This window comes from Heterocephalus glaber, unplaced genomic scaffold, assembly GCF_053883595.1.
Source record: "Heterocephalus glaber isolate CG9 unplaced genomic scaffold, H.glaber_assembly_v1.0 deba00001472, whole genome shotgun sequence".
Classification (NCBI taxonomy): domain Eukaryota; kingdom Metazoa; phylum Chordata; class Mammalia; order Rodentia; family Bathyergidae; genus Heterocephalus; species Heterocephalus glaber.
Genome location: NW_028258315.1, coordinates 95,851,107 through 95,867,569, shown reverse-complemented (window position 1 = coordinate 95,867,569; position 16,463 = coordinate 95,851,107). Strand labels below are relative to the sequence as shown.

The 16,463-nt window shown below is 41.6% G+C and overlaps 1 protein-coding gene across 9 annotated transcripts in view; it reads right to left on the bottom strand.

Annotated features, from left to right (window-relative positions):
* Nucleotides 1-16,463, bottom strand: part of Ptprg (protein tyrosine phosphatase receptor type G) — a 674,743-nt gene that overhangs the window by 501,171 nt on the left and 157,109 nt on the right. For 6 of the 9 annotated variants that reach the window (XM_087181616.1, XM_087181619.1, XM_087181612.1 and 3 more), the window contains exon 2: nucleotides 2,059-2,163. The exons of 1 other annotated variant lie outside the window; for it this stretch is intronic. In XM_087181616.1, coding sequence (XP_087037742.1) covers nucleotides 2,059-2,163 — 105 coding nt within the window. Of the gene's footprint in view, nucleotides 1-2,058; nucleotides 2,164-2,756; nucleotides 2,785-4,676; nucleotides 4,756-16,463 lie in introns of those variants that run through there. 2 more of the 9 variants (XM_087181614.1, XM_087181615.1) reach the window with 2 other exon arrangements.

Genomic DNA, 16,463 nt, shown 5'->3' with positions numbered 1-16,463 from the left:
CTCCCATGACCGTCCTATCCAAATTCCAGTGGAAACAATTTCATCTAAAACAGGAGTTGACAAACTATAGCCTGTGATGCCTACCCAACCCGTCACCTATCTTTGTACAGCCTACAAATGAAGAATGCTTTTTGTACTTTTAATTGGTGGGAGAAAACATCGAAAGAATAGTATTTCTTGACACAGGAAAGTTATAACTCAAATTTCAGTGTTCAAAAATAAAGGTTTACCAGAATGCTGTCAGTGTGTCCATTATGTCTGTCGCTGCTTCTCTGGTATGACAGCTGAGTTCAACAGTCGTGGTAGAGACCAGATGAGCCAAAAAACTTACAATGTTTACTACCTGTTGTTTTAAGACAGTGCCCTTGCCCTAAATTTGAAGCATTAGTCCACCAATTCACAGACGCAGCACCCAAATCCACATGCAATACAGCCCAGAAGCACGAAGTGGAAGGAACTACGTAAGGCTACCTTTCAGTGGTTCCACCACCTGCCTTGCAAGCGCAAGGTCTCGAGTTCGATCCCCGGTACCAAAAAACAAAAAACAAAAACTACTTAAGGCTACCAGCAGTAAGGACATCAATAACTGCTCACACCCCAAAGATGGCACCTCCTGTGTGTATTCTTAACTGAGTAATGAGCGAAGTTTGAGGCCTTAATTTCTTCCCTGCCATTTGCAATTGGAGATGTTGATGGGATATAACTTCCAGTTTCCTGACTAATAGCATCATCATTCTAAATTGATGAACTGTAAATAGCAGGTCACTTTATGCTTCTTCTTGGCTCATATCAGAGCCAGACACTACAAAATGATAAATCTTCTCTGCATTTCTTGGCAAAAAGATATATATGTACGTATGGAATTCTAGTCTTCATCTCTCTCAATTTCCTTCACTCATCAGAAGTAGTGACAAAAAGGCTCTAATTAGATAACTAATCACAAAAAACAGGGTATGATGGAAGACTTCAGAATCACTATCTGTTAGCAGCAAAACAAAATAGATAGGCTATTCTCCCTGAAGGGGCAGGAGATTTATCAATAGACAAAAGGATGCAAAAAGCCAATAAGATAAGGTGTAATTAAAGATCAGACCTATAAATTTTATGCTGGCATAAATTTAACAGGATTTGCAGGTGGAAATTCAGGATTTAAGACCTGAGCATTACTATGAAAAGTACCTTTCAGCTTATCCAACAACATTGCTTGATACATAAATTTATGAAGACTCAAACTCCATGCCTCCAAGCTCTTTCATACAAGGAATTTGAATTATTCACTGCCAAAATACAGTAAATTCCAAAAGTGGTCTATCTTCTTCAAGTATCCTCCTTAATTAGCTATAATTCATTTTTCATCTATTTTTGAGCTTTAAAGTGTCTTAGAAATAACAATCCTATCATATTTCTGGTAATTGTAGAAAACATGATCAAGAAAGATCTCTACGCTGCTGTGAGCTTCCCTTCTCTTCCCCCCTAAAAATGTAAGAATATTCGTTCCACTGTGATTCTGAACATGTTGTAGCAATGTTGTCTCATGTACTGGTCAAAGGCTAAAAGGGAAAATAAAAATGAAAAGAACCTCAATGTACTGTAGAAGACTATTCAAACAATAAGATGTGATTTGGAAATGAAGCTGCACTTCCCAGATTAGAGCATGCAAGGCCACGTTTGACATGTGATGCTTTATGATACTTAGCAGCCATTTAAGCCACGGAAATGAGCCTTGTATTTTGAGCTCCCTGAAATCACAGGCAGCCGAAAGCCTGCGGACGGGGAGGCTCTGCATCAACTACTGGCAAGTTCCCAGGTAGGTACAATAACTCATTGACAAGGACAGTTCAGAAATAAATGCAAATGGGTGGGGAATACAGGCTGAGAAAACAGGTGGAAGGATCTATTAAGGTACTCAACAACCTTGAAGGAGAGCAGGCTTCAGTATTTCAACTTTTAGGGAACCTCAGGATGGTTTGAACAGATACACTCAGGTGTGAAAGGAATGGAAAGTGTGCTTTTGAATGAGTTCAGGGGATGTCTAGGGTCCCAATCAGAGCAACTTACCTGAGTAGGCCCAGTAAGGGTCACCAGAAGCTTTGCGCCTGCGGATTTGCACAGAGCTGCCGCGTCTGCTGTCCTTCGGGGCTCCCACGTAGCCTTCCGTCAATGCTGGAGGAAGAGAGGAGACAGGCAGTGAGAGCAAGTCACACTCTGAATGGCTAAAAGAGCCTCCTTATTTTGTGGGGGGACGCAGCTACCGGAGAATCCAGAGCAACTCCCATGACCACTACTGTTCCTAACAACAGCTGACGAGGAGGACTTACTTCGCACCGAGAAGCATGGTACGCTACCTGCTTTACACACTTGATTTTGTTTGATCTGCAAAATGCCACCAGCCTGTGGGTACGGTGTTCCCCATGATAAACAAACTGAGGCTCCAAGGAGTGCATTAACTTCCACTTGCCCCAAATCAGACAACTGGTAGAACCAAAGCCTGAAGTTTTGGTTCTGATTTCCTGAATAGGCATAAATCCTAGTTATCCAGGCCCTCTGGTCTCATTTGGTCATCATAGAGTGAGGGGTTGCTGTCTCTGTTTGGCGGTGGAGACATTCAAGCTCAGAGACACTAACTGGGCCCAGGCACACAGGTGAGCAAACAGCAGATCAGCAAACCAAGCATCCACATCGCTGCCTCAAAGCCTGGGCTCAGCCACCCAAACCCAGCACACGGTGAGGCCTAGAAGACCCCTCATAGGGGGTACCTGTCTTCCACATCCTTGGACCCGAAACAGCCACCTGCAGTCCTGAGAACAAGAAAACCTCCAGGGCCAACAGTGCTCACGGCAAAGAAGAAAACAAACAACACTGCCTAATGATGTATTTTGGAAATTCAAAATGAATCCAATCCACCAAGCAGAAGCAAAAATATTCACCACTGCTACAGTGTTCAAAGCCCTTCTCCTCCCAGCCTCTTCACGGATGCAAATTTCTCTTGTTGTGAGCCCACACCTGAATGCACTGATGTGTAAGAAGACAAATATCACAGGTGCCCAGAATCTAAAATGAAAGGGAATTATACTCAAACAATACACACCACCTGACTATGTTAATATTTAAATGCACCCAAACAAAATCAAGTGTGCTTTTTTAAAGCAAAGAAACTAGAGGAACTGTACATTCAATTTAAGATGAAGATGGAAACTAGAAAGCACAATACATTCTCAATTGCAAATTAGCCAATAATAATTCTAATAATGGTATTAGCTTTGATGAGAAGGTGATGGTCACAAAGAACAAGGAGGAAACATGTAGACTACTTCACGCTTGCTCTTCAGCTGCAAAGACAATCTTTAACATGAGTAATGCTTGAAAAAAGATTCCACAGAAAGGAGCCCTTTTGAGGAAAATGGGAATCTAATAAACTCCAAATACACATCTAATAGTAAACCTAGTATCACTTACATCTGCTCACTGATCTGAATGGCAAAGAAAAAATCTAAATTTTCTAGATTTTCAAAAGGTCATTTTTAAAGTATGTACACTGAAGGTTTAGGTCCCTCTCATTCAACCCTTCCTACGGTTTTGTAGATGAGTCATTCAGAACACTAGGAAGTTGACCATTATAAGTTTCTATGGATCAAAATTAAAGCTTTCCATCTCCTAGTCTCCTAAATACTTTTTCCTCCTCTAAAGTATACTAAATTAGGCTTCAGTATTTTCTGTGCATATGTGAAACTTAAGTATCTGTTCACTGCACTTCAAATACTTTTTCCCAAAGAACTCTTTCTCTTTGCCTCAAGACAATGAGTAAAATAATGTCCTCACCATCTGAGTAATGAAAGTAATTTCTGTTTGAGCATGAGGTTGAGCCTGTTTCCACACCTGTAAAATGGAGCCAAAAATACCAACCTCCAAGGACTGTTATGAAGGCAACACAACTTACTGTGAGCAGAGCACCTAATTCATCATAAACTGAATATGCAAGGCTTTTTAAAACCTGAAAACTGTTAAATAATACTCAGTATGAAGCCAGGGACTTAGACTAGGTCAACCAAAGCAATATATGAAAGTAATCACAGTAACAGCTTTGGGGGTTGCAGAAAACTCTGTTGCCAATTAACTGATTAGGTTGCAAACAAGTAACTACTTAAGGTATAACCCACTGAGTGGCTCTCTGACTGAGCTGTAGCCAACTGATGATTCTCCGCGTCTTAGTTCATTTTTCTATAAATGCTGTCAGATGTTGGGGGGGGCCTCCATTTTGCAAATGATTCTTCTCTCAAACTGTACTAAATTTAACCATCCTCAGGGATTTTCCTCTTAACATAAAGTAGTGGAAATGTACTTCAGTATCTCAGCTCTTGTAATAATCACACCCAACTCCACCTGACTGCATATCATGGATTTGCCAGCAACTCCCTGTTGCCACCATCCCTGCCAGCTGTGGGATGGGCTGTTTGGCCTAAGTCAGGGAATCTGGATATCTGCAGGTATCGGGGTAGGAGCCCAGAGCCTCAAGAGGGTTAAGGACCAAGCAAGAGATCAACGGAAGAGTAAAACAGTGGACCCAAGCCAGAAGGCAGAGAATCAGTAGATTAATTCTGTTGACAACAGTAATCCCTGGGCAAAGTCAATGTGCAGCCAGCCCCTCACTAGGCTTTATACTCATGAGAACCGATTACCTGGCAGGATTCCTTCTTCTGTCTCTTGTATGCAAGAGACCCCAGGGCCACTGAGCATACTTTAAAGGGTCACTTCAAGGTCTCATCTTCAAGATCTCCATCCACTAAAGAACACTGCTAAAAACAGGTCTGACTGTGATCCCTGGGCTGCTTTTAAATAAACAAAAGCGAAGAACTAGGGATCTCTCTTCTCCAAATTCAGATTTAACTGGTCTGAGGCAAGGCCTAGATGTCAGTACTTTAAAAAAAAGTTCTCCAGGTAATTTTTTTAAGAGCATCAGGGTCTCACTAGGCACCCAGGACTAGCCCCAAAGTCCTGCCCAACCCTCTGGGCAGCAGTGACTACAGCTGCCTGCCCCTGGGCCCGGCTCCTGATGATTGATTTTGAAGTCAGACAAAATAAACATCCTACTGAGCTGGACCCAAAGTCCCCCCAAGATCCCGCCCCTCTCTGACGCTCCTAACGCTTCCCTCAGTCTGCAACTTCACCGCCAGTCTTCAGAAAGAACAGCCTGCTGCAGAAGTGACCACAGGTGATGCCAGGTTCAGAATTTAGGCAAATCTGAACTGACCCAGAACAGCGGGTTCGCCCCAAACCTCTTTAACAAATCAGGTCGAAAAGTAAGGAATGGGGTTTTCTTCAGGGCTGTGAACTCCTACATGAAGTTTCGATGAAAGATGGAATACAGAATCATAATCTTCACCACCAATCTCCCTTGTATTCCTGAACAAAGCGGGTGCTTTCCACTGCCCAGAAACTCTGAGGAAGGTCATCGGGGTGGTGCACAGAGGACCGGGCTGCCAGTCAGGTCTCCTGCCGGAGCAGCACCAGTGGCGGCACAGACTTCCTCCCGCTGGGAGAGCCCAGCTGGGGGAGGAGGAGCTCCTCGAGCACTGCTCAGAGCAGACCTGAAGTCCAACATCCTTTAGACGACAGCACAATGGCCACCAGATCTGGGGTCCAACTCCTCAGGCTTCTGAAACTATTAATGAAGAAGCAAAGCTACAAAGATATGTCCAATTCAAGAAACAGGAGGCCGCCATCAGCAGTCTTCCCCTGACACTGCACAGCCAGGGACTCCATACCCCCAAGAGCAGACACCTTCAAGGCCACTCACACACATCACACCACCCAGGCCTAGGGATTGGGGCTGAGCAGCAAAATGCCTGCTGAGAAATAGGTCTCCCAGGACAAAAATAAGAGGTGTGGCACTGCTGAAGACACAGCAGTGCGGGCCAGGGATTTAGCTCAGTGGTTTCACGGCCTGCTGCGCAAGCGCAAGGACCCGAGTTCGATGCCCGGAACCAAAAAAAAAGACACAGCAGTGAATAGGTGGTAAGAGAGGTGGCAGGGCCGTCCCAAGGAATGTGGGTTCACCGTAACATATACCCACAACGTGCTGAGATACAGAGCAATGGATGTGCAGAAAAGCTTGCATATGAGGGGCACACTGTGTGGCCTATGAAGAGGTCTAAATTCCCAGGAAATATGAAGCACAAGGATACCGGGACTACTGCCAACCCACCACTGAAACAGAGCGCTGCACACGGTCCTATGCAGTCATAAATAGTGAATGATTGAATACATGAATACATGAAACAAAGCCCGATGGTGACAGTGTTCTGGTAGGTAGTGGACGTAAAGGTGTGTTACGGCTTGTGTCTAGATGTCCCCTCCAAGCCTCATGTGGTCATAGGTGGGGCTTTGCAGGGGTGCCTGTGTATAGAATGTGTGATGCTGGGATTAAGACTGTGTGATTACTAAAGTAGTCCACTACCTGGTTTGGCACAGTTCTGGGTGTGGACAATGGGAAGGCCACCCTGGGTTGCTGGACCTGGCCTAAGGACATGAAGTCTGGATAGAACCTAAGCGACAGAAAAAGGGCTGTTTCATGGTCATTTGCTGCTTGTCGCTTTCTCCGCTACTTCACTGCCTTCTGCTCACCATGAACTGTTTTTCCTCTGTGACGGCCCTCTGCCATGCCACCCTGCTGTGGAGCCAGCCAACTATGAACTGAAACCTGTACAAACTATGAGCCAAAATAAACCTGTCCTCCTTTAACTTTGGGTGTCAGGTATTTTGTTTCAGCACGAGAAAAGTAAAACAAAGTAAAAAAAGTAAGTGTCTATCTGTATGTATATATGTTTACATAAACCACGGGCAAAAACACCACCTCTCCCTCCGGGTCTCTCTTCTGAGTCACTGCTCACATCTGAGAAACATCTGAAGCAATGATTATATTATGGCTAGCAAATAAGCAATTCTTTGGGGAGGCCACTCAGAAATGAACAGGGTAGCAAAGGACTTTATCACTTGCCACCAGATTTTTTTCAACAGATAAATAATTCATTAAATCTCACTATATTTAGTCTTCCGTCTTACTGCATCTGTCAGTAATGTGTGATTTCTTACCCCACCCTCAAAGAAGAACATAATCTTGTATTACTGGTGCGGTCATAAAATTTTTAAAAAGTTTTAAGTTCTCCAAATGCATTTCAATCAATTAGGAGGTGACTTTTTGAAAACAATTCCTAAAAACTATTATTTGACTAGCAGTCAAAAATGTATACAGAGTCTATTAAGCAACTTAATATTTTATCGGCAAGAAGCAGAGATCTGCAAATAGAAACAGACTGGGGTTCCCAAGTAAAGCTACAGAGTCAGCAAACCAAATTCAATCAACTTTAATACTCTTTGTACTCTTTTAAGCTCAAACAGCCAACCAATGGCAGCATGGCAATGATATGGTATGGCTATGAATCATGCTATTGATTTCCAGTATCTTCTGTGCAGAAAATTAAATTATGCAAATGCATGCCTTTACGGATCCTTACCTTAATGTGAAACTGCATACTTGCTTATGTCAGCAGCTTAATTACACAATTAAAAATGGAGTATGCTTATGGAAATATGCAGTTTCACTCTCCAGAGCAGACAGTAAGTGCAAATCTGCCTATGGTTATCATGTGAACAACAAGAGGGAGGAGATGGTGTTATATAAACATATATCCTACCGAGCTCCGCAGCAGCAAGCCTCTATGGTTTTGGGAGCTCAAGTCCTCCGTCAGAAGAAAGCTCAGGAGTCTTCATCATGTTGTAACATTGGAAGATACTGGGAGAGCAGTTAAGACAGAGAAACGCAGTAGTGCACACAGCTGTACACTCATCCTCAAAGAGGTCAACTTCGGTGTCATTTTAAGCACCACATAGGCACATGAAACACACACACACACACACACACACACACACAGAGGCCTCTGCCCAATAGGGCTGGCAAACATGGTCAGGAGGAATTTCAAACTTAAGCAGTCTTCAAGGGTCTGTATCATAGTGAAGTGGGTTTAGAAAGAAGAGTCCAACCATTTCCATTGCACAGGAGAATTCTGACTCAATTCTGCCAAGATAAAAGTGAAGATTTCAAAACCAATAGTATTAACTAGCCAATGACGCTTACATCTCACTCAGCAGGAAGAATCTTAAGTCAACCTGGTTGCTAGGCAGAGAGCAAAATGAGTGACAGGTATTTTCATCAGGGAGTTTTCATAAGCTCCATCTCCTCTCAAAACTTCCACTTGGCCTACCTCATTTCCAGCCTGAAGCAAAAAAGATAAAACTGTTTCCCGACCCAGAGGCCCAATCCTTTCCTACGAAAATATCCTAAGAGGTACCTACTACTGAAGATATCAACGAAATTGTTTCCTATGTGCATGATTTAATTTCCCGGTGGTATTGGACATAGTTTAGAAGAATAAATGTTTTTATTCTGGGAATATAAAGCAGATGTGTAACCGATCGGCCTTTGCTGTATCTTCACAAGGATTCTGTGTAATCAGTACACACTCAGTGTTTCACAGTAACTGTGACTTGGGGGGAAATGACTTGATGCAGTGTTAACTCTTTTGTGTTAATTTGCAGGCAAACATTTTTCCTCCAAAGAGCCATGCTCCTCTGAATGCCACGTTAAATAAAGTTCTTGACATACATGTTTTTTCTTAGTTTTTCTGTCATAAAGAAACAACGGTCATTGAGTCTGTATTAGATTATTCAAGGATAAAGTCGTGGTCTAGGAATGCAGATATTTTCTTCCAAAAGTGCCAATGGGTATGCTGAAATTTCAGAGTACAAAGATGTCTCGCTTGTTTTTGACAAAGGGGTTCCACTGACACATGCAAACATATACGTGAAGGGGACAGGACATTTGAGATGTCCACCAACAAAGGAAGACAGACACCAAAGATTTGAAAAGAAACTTCATTCCTCCACAATACTGGTCCACATTCCCATTTAGAACAAGAAATGCACGCTTGATCTATGCTATGTTATGATCTTCCATAGGGAAAGGTGGGAAAGGTTATACAACACAGCAAAGGTCATGGTAAAAGTTATACAACACTGAAGCCAGAGTAAGCTGATGATAGGAATATCTCAAAGCACCTTCTAAAACATGGCTGCAGACCCTGAGCTCAAAGCAAAACAGTTCGCTGACACATGAGGGTATTTCTATTTAACTATACAACCCATTCTATCTAGGTCATTCCAAAGAATCCAGAGCCAGAGAGAGTAGGTCAACTTCCATCCAAATTCAAAACATCAGAACAAAAGAATTCTGGTTCCTGAGGACCTCGGATGATGGATGGATGGCACTCAGATAGGGAGTCCTAGTTCTGCCACGGTCACTGCCAAAAATAAGCCCACTAAAATAAGGAGCAGGGACTTTCATGTTCAAATGCAGAATCCAGATTTTCAGAATGGCAGATGAGCAGTTAAGCTAGCCGTTTATATCCATTATAACTGCTCATACAACAAACAAATTAAAGATCCCTCAAGGATGGCGAAATATCCATCAAGAACAATTTACTCTAAATTTCAAAGAGCGTTTGAGAACATTAAATCCCTCACAATAGTCTGAAATGAATATATCTTTATCTTTCTTGTGACTAAAATGGGCAAAAGTATCAAATTACAGTTAAAGGTAATTAAATATTCTGATCAGCCTCGCATTTCCTTTGTGCCTGTATTTCAATTAATTGTAGTAAAATGTACTTGGTGAGTGTCCCAAAAAGTAGAATCAAGAAATGCGTTCTTTCACAACTACTGGATTACAAATAATCCCTGTAGTTGTTTGTGACAATGAGCTAACCTCAAATACAAAAGATTACATTACAGTAGATTGTCTATTTCATCATATTCAAACGTACCTATTGTGCCAACTACAAAAGAAAATTTTCTCATCATCTGAAATGATAAAGAGACCTAATATACAGCCCTGATTTTTTTAAGTAAAAAAATTACTACAACTTAAGAGGACTTCAAGAGAAATCACACAGCAATGTTGTTTCAGAGAGAGCCAAAGAAACACAAAACAGCCTTGTAAAACTGAAGTAAGTCATGCAAGGAAGCAAAACACTGGCCTGGCCTTCTCATGGTTATTTGACTCTATCACAGCCCCCACCCCAAAAGGCAGGGGTCCATCTGTTTTAAGTGGAAGTAAAAAGAAACCAAAAATAAAATTGGACCCATTCCTCCGCCATTAACTCTGTCCCAGTTTAAATTTTTCAGAAATTAAAAAAAAACTTTCCAAAATGTCTGAGAAAAGGTACATTTAGAAAACAGCTTTATAATGCAACTCATTGTACATTTGTGAAGAAAATCTGAAAAATGCACAGTTCACTCTTAGAGGTACCCTCCTTTAAAAAGCAAAGTGAGGGCCAAGGGTTTAGCTCAATGGCACCACCACTGCCCCGCAAGGGTAAGGATCTGAGCTCGATCCCCCCAGGTACCAAAAAAAAAAAAAAAAAGTGAACTCCTGGCTTCAAATACTTTATACTATCATACAGAAATAAAAAAATGAATCGTCCGTTCTGGGTGACTTGTCTTTTGTTTTGTATCGTTTATGGTACTGGGCGCAGGGCCTCCAACAAGCTACATCAGAGCTCTACCACTACCTATGCTGGTCTTCAACTTGTAATCCTCCTGCCTAAGCCTCCCTAGTAGCTGGGATTACAGGTGTGGGCCACCATGCCCAGCCCTTCCAGTCTGTTTTAATACTGTCAGGTTCATGAAGAAGTCTCTTGACTCCATAACAGTACCACGAAAATGAGGACTAGTGAGTACTAGTCATAGGTAACATCCAATGCCACAGACACATACTTCGAAATTTACATCTGTGGTGTCTCCTTCAATCCTGCGTGGTCCTGAAAATAGCAAAAACAAAGACTGCACACTGGTAGCCACAATACTGAACATTGCAATCTACAAATTTTGTCTCTGTGTGTGTGTGTCTATTTGTGTGTGTACACGCACGCATTGTGCTTAATTACTGGCCAGCATGGGAAAAACCGAGAGAGCACCCATTATCTATGGTTCTATTTTCCTCAGTGGGAGAGATGGACTTTACTCCCAGAGGTCAGCAGTATGCTATCGGAATAGCACTCAGCTCTTTAGACAAAAGCCATGAATATCCAACTAGACCCTATCTGCCTCCACCTAGGCCATTTAATCATTTTTATTTCTCTATGACTGTCTGAGTTTGTACTTATGGTCTGGCCCAATCACAAGGTATTTACTAATCAATTACTGCCTATGAGGCAGCACTATTAAAACATGATCAATACAGCGAACCCGGCTTCTCCCAATCATTCACTATTCACAAAAGGTATGTGCTATGGTTTAGATCTAGATTGGCCTCCAAAGCTTCATGTATTCAGAAGTGGGGTTTTGGAAGGTCCTGGGTACTGGGGGTACCATACTCGAGTCCCGAGGAGGTGGGTCACTGAGGCATGACCTTGAGAGAGCGTTTTCATCCTCCCTTCTCCCTCTGCATCCTGGAGGCACAGACTAACAGTTTCTGCTATGAGGTACTTGGAGCCAGCTCAACAGGGACTGAACTCTTTCAACTGTGAGTCAAGTAAATCTCTCCTTTATTTTGCTGGCACTGGGTAGTTTGTCCCTGTGCTGGGAAATGACTAATAGAGTGTGTCACTTGCCTAAGAACATGTAGCCCGGAGCCAGTTGTTATTCTCAAAACTGTAGGGTTGAGACTACACTACAACTCCAGGATTCTTTTTTTTGGAGGGGTGGGGATGGAATCCAGGGCCTCACACATGAAAAAGGAGGAGGAAAAATAAAAGAAACGTCATCACTGTATTTTCTCTTAAGAGCTATATAATGCATAAAACTATACCCTCAATATCATGCAAGTAAAAACAAATGGCTGCTGCTAGAGAGGTATACATCACTCTACAATGGATTTCAGAGACCACTATATGGGGACTTTTTTCAAACCATGTTATCATGCATGGGAACATGGCCTTAATCCCAACTCTGACTCCTACAACAACTGTGAAAGAAGATCTTCTACAAGGATATGTGAACCAATGCAACAGAAAGCAACTTCGATAAATCTAAGGCAATTTGTCTCTGAAAAATAATAAAGATTTTGTCTTTAGTTCAAGATTGTCTATAATCATACAAATGCATCCAGAGAGAAACATGAATTGTGGCTGGTATGGAGTTAACTAGATATACTGCTTTCTCCCTCATTCCAAGGACTATTGCTCCCTCCTGAAACTCTGATAAACAGGCCACTCGTTGGCTTTCTTTGAATTAGTCACTGTAAAACTGTCCCTGGCATTTATAAAAAAGAATAATGATAACCCAAGGAACTGGGTTAGTATTGCCCAGGCAACCACTTTAATGCTGCTAGTCAGACCATCCCAGCGCTACAAGTTCATTTTTATCATCTCCATTTTTCTTAGGTGTTAGATTTGCTTTCTTTCTAGCAATCCTGAGGTTTGCTTTGTTCTCCTCAATTGCAGAAAGAAATCATCACAAGAAATATCTTGCATTTTGCTTTCCTTGAAGAGGAGCTATTAACTTGAAATAACACAATACAAGTCTTAAGGAAAATAATTTAAGAGGCCTATTACAATCTTAAATAAAATGATTTAATTAAAAAATCCTAACCACATGAAAATTTTCACCAGATCACATCAAGATAGCTAAAGCACTTATCTCTAAGTCTGTTTAAATAGCTATAAAAGCAATTTCTTAAGTAATTATAAGGGAAAAAAATTTCCCCCTTTTTTAGAAATAGAGCTATTTAACCAAAAGTCCTTCCCTGATGAAAGAACTATAATGATTAAATAAGGAGGGTTTGTTTTTCCTTTCTTGGTTCTGTTTTTTCCTAAAACCTCATCTGATGTGTCAAATGGAAAAGCAATTTTATGACTTTAGAAAGCTAAACCCAAAATTGAAAAGATTCAGCTCAATATTTCTGCCCCCGCCCATACCTATTTGTATACAAGAAGCTAGGTGAAATCAATTTGAAGGAACCTTTCTACTCTGGATTTAAATCCTTTTATGACTCTATAAAATAGTCAATCAAATTTGGGGAAGGGGGGAGGAAAGAGACAGTTCGCTTTCTTTTTTCCTTAATAAATACATTTATGTTGAAAGAAAATTTTGTATCTTTGGGGGCTTCAATATCAGTCCAAAAAAAAATGAACAAAACAAACAGTTCCCTTGGTTTTTCTGCACAGCTGATGAGAAGTAGCACATACGGTGAAATGCCCTGGAACAAACTGGTGCAACACACGTGAGCCAAAACAGCAGGACCAAAGACGAAGAGGCCCTGTGTTAATCGTGGAAAATAAACAGTGCTTTAAATATTACTTACAAAGGTTTCTAAAACAGACTCACTCTTAAATATTGCCTCTGCATAATCAGCAAGTGAGCATGCAGTGAAGAGGTGAAGGTATCAGAGGTGAGCAAAAACAGGTTTTTCTTTCTTGAGGGTCCACCTGTGTTAATCCTCCTTAGATATTTAACACGATGAAACCAGACACTGGAGAAAGAATGTCTGCAGATTTTAGGCAATGTAGAAACTGTGTGTGACATCTGAGGTTTATTTAGGAACCCGTGGAAATAGAAAGGGCAATTTGTGAAATGCTGGTGCTCTTCTCTTTAACCGTGATGCTGTACTGAGTTCTTACCAAGTGAATTTACCCAAGTGAAGAGATGCTCTATCCCAGGACAAAACAGCAAAGAGAATGAGGAAATGGGATGAAAGAGACTGGCAGAATCAAAGACTTTTAATACATATTTGGGGATAAACTAAGGATGGTTTAAGCTCCAACTCAATGTCAAAGAAGTAGATCTATTCCTAACATTCCTCCGGCACTGCTTTACTTTCCAAAATGAACAAAAGATGATCAACAGATCGCTGGGAACCCCTAACACTTCTCAGGGTGCTGTGCCATGGATCATCTCCTGGCATCCTCACAAGAACTCAGGGCAAACCCAGTCCTCCTTGCCAGGTTAAAAGCCAGGCAACAGGCGCAGAACTGCTCAGTACATAGCCCCGTTGTACGTGGCAGGAAAAGGCACTCCAACCCTGACACTGTGCAGGAAATGAAAGGAACTGAAGTCCGCTGAGGTTCCCCGTGAATGCTGTGCCTAATGTCTTTTAAAATAAATATACAGGGAAAAAAAACATAAAACACCAACACAGAACATTCAGACTAATACAGACAAAGTGACCTTTCCCTTGGGAATCTCCTGGACAATTCTAATTTTACATGTTCTCTCCCAAAGGACACTCAGTACCCACATGCTCCAACCTGTGTCCTGGAGGAAACACTGTGATTCTGATGGTTCTTTGAAAAGATTTCTCTAGCTGCACCAAAAATACTACCATAAAAGTGATAATTCCTAAAAATTATGACAGGGCTGGCAAAGAGAATTCCAGCACTACAGCCTACACAGAAAGGTATTATGCTAACAGCAACTACACTAACAGCTGAGAAAACAATTCGCTCCCTCTAAAACAGAACAGGGAAAGTTCAGAGCAAGCAGAGGCTCCCACTTCCATAGAGGAGAGGCCTGTGGGACAGCACTATCCCTCACACCGGCCCTGCCATGGGGGCTGCAGGTGTGGATTATACACGGGACTTCAATTTCCTACTCCGGGGAGAAGGTCAATGTCTCTCAATTTGTATTTTGCTTACAAGTTAAAATGGCACTGTGGATACAACGGTTTATATAACAAATTATTCCAGTTAATTTCACCCATTTCTTTTTACTTTTCATGGCTGCTACTAGAAAAGCTGAAAGCACTAATGCAGTTCACTGGCATTACATTTCTGCTGGACCCTGAAACTAGAAAAAAGCAGAGGAAAGAAATCCTTCTTATCTCACACATCTGAGGTGAGTGGCTCTGTGGAAGGCCTTTCTTTGCACTGAGAAAGACAGTTTCTACATTGCTTTTATATCACATTTCCTACGAATGCTCCTGCCCACAAGCATAAAACTTTGGTCAAATCTTCCCTCCTTCTTTTCTCTACCTACTCTAATCCCACAAATTAGGAGAACTCAATTTCTTCTCCTTAAGACTGCTAAAAGGGAGAGAGAATTTGATGGAGCCAAGAGGTTTCCGGTCTATTCATTGCCTTAGGATTGGAAATGCAAGACTCTTTAAGTCCACCAAGAGGCCTAAAACTATGACCTGGCGTTGAAAAATACAGAACAACAGGAGAGTTCACAGGCATTTTTCAGATGGAACCAAGTTTGGGTGCCTGTGGTGCATTAGAGAGCAGAACAATTTCATTGTAGAAATTAGTATTTCTGAAAATCATAAGTAAATGAATCCATACACTCAACCTGGAAATGTAGCTCTCCCTACAACAACCAGGAACACTCACCAGGTAACATCGCTCCATGGTCTTTGTCTAAATCTTACACCTATTATCTCTGTTGTGTGATATATGAACAAAAACAAACTTTCTAACAGGTCTGGGTATTCCTTGGGGTACCAAATCCCCCACATAACCACTCAGCTTATTCCTGGCTTTCTAACTCCAAACCTAATTCTCTAAAAGGAATGTCCCCTTGCGTATACAGTCCCACTGCCCAAATCACTAGTTTAAAATATAATCTGAGAACACAGCCTGAAGAACATGATTCTACCACTCTACAGCAAGGCTCCAGAATAAATTTTGAAGAAATTTCTCATCAGATGCAAATGGTCAGCAAACCACACTCCATACAATCATCATTTTGCTCGTCATCGACAACATAAATTTACCACTGCTGGAAGACAAGAGGAGTGAAAATGTTTTACACAATTAAGTTTAGAAAAATATTTTTTAAATCTGTTCTCCAAAATGACGTGTGCGCAGAAAGCCAGAAGATTAAAAAAAAAAAAAAAGTGTTCCATCCACATTTCTCTCTGGCCTGGATTTTGAAGGTCACGGGATTCACAACAGATGTGGCCTGGTTTGACCCATAAAGGTCTGCATGGCTAATAACAACGTTCAAGTACAACAGCTGAGACGCTGTAGCTGCCACAGTTGGTGTCTCCTGCCCAGCAGGACGAGCCCCAGCTCTGCCAAAGCTGAGCACATCGCCTCCACACAGGCTACCGGGATGAGATCAGCGATGTGCAGGCCCTGTGATGGCCGCAAACCTGCTCTGTTCAAGACATCACCGCAGACCTAAGGAAGACCCATGTAAACAAATCTATGTTTCAAAATAAGACACACCATCATCTTCCTATCACAAAGGAAAATTATGAACTGTGACTTTTGCTGGCAACAATCTTGGGGCTGTGGACCTGATCAATAATCGCTATCACACAACTAGACATTTCCATGATAAATTCTTTCTTAAGAAGAGAAATGATAGAAGCATATTAGCCAAAGTACACTAATGAGCAGAGTACATTAAATAGAAAAGAGTACAGAAAAAGCATAAACAAGAAAATAAAAATCACCAAAACCATTGTTCAA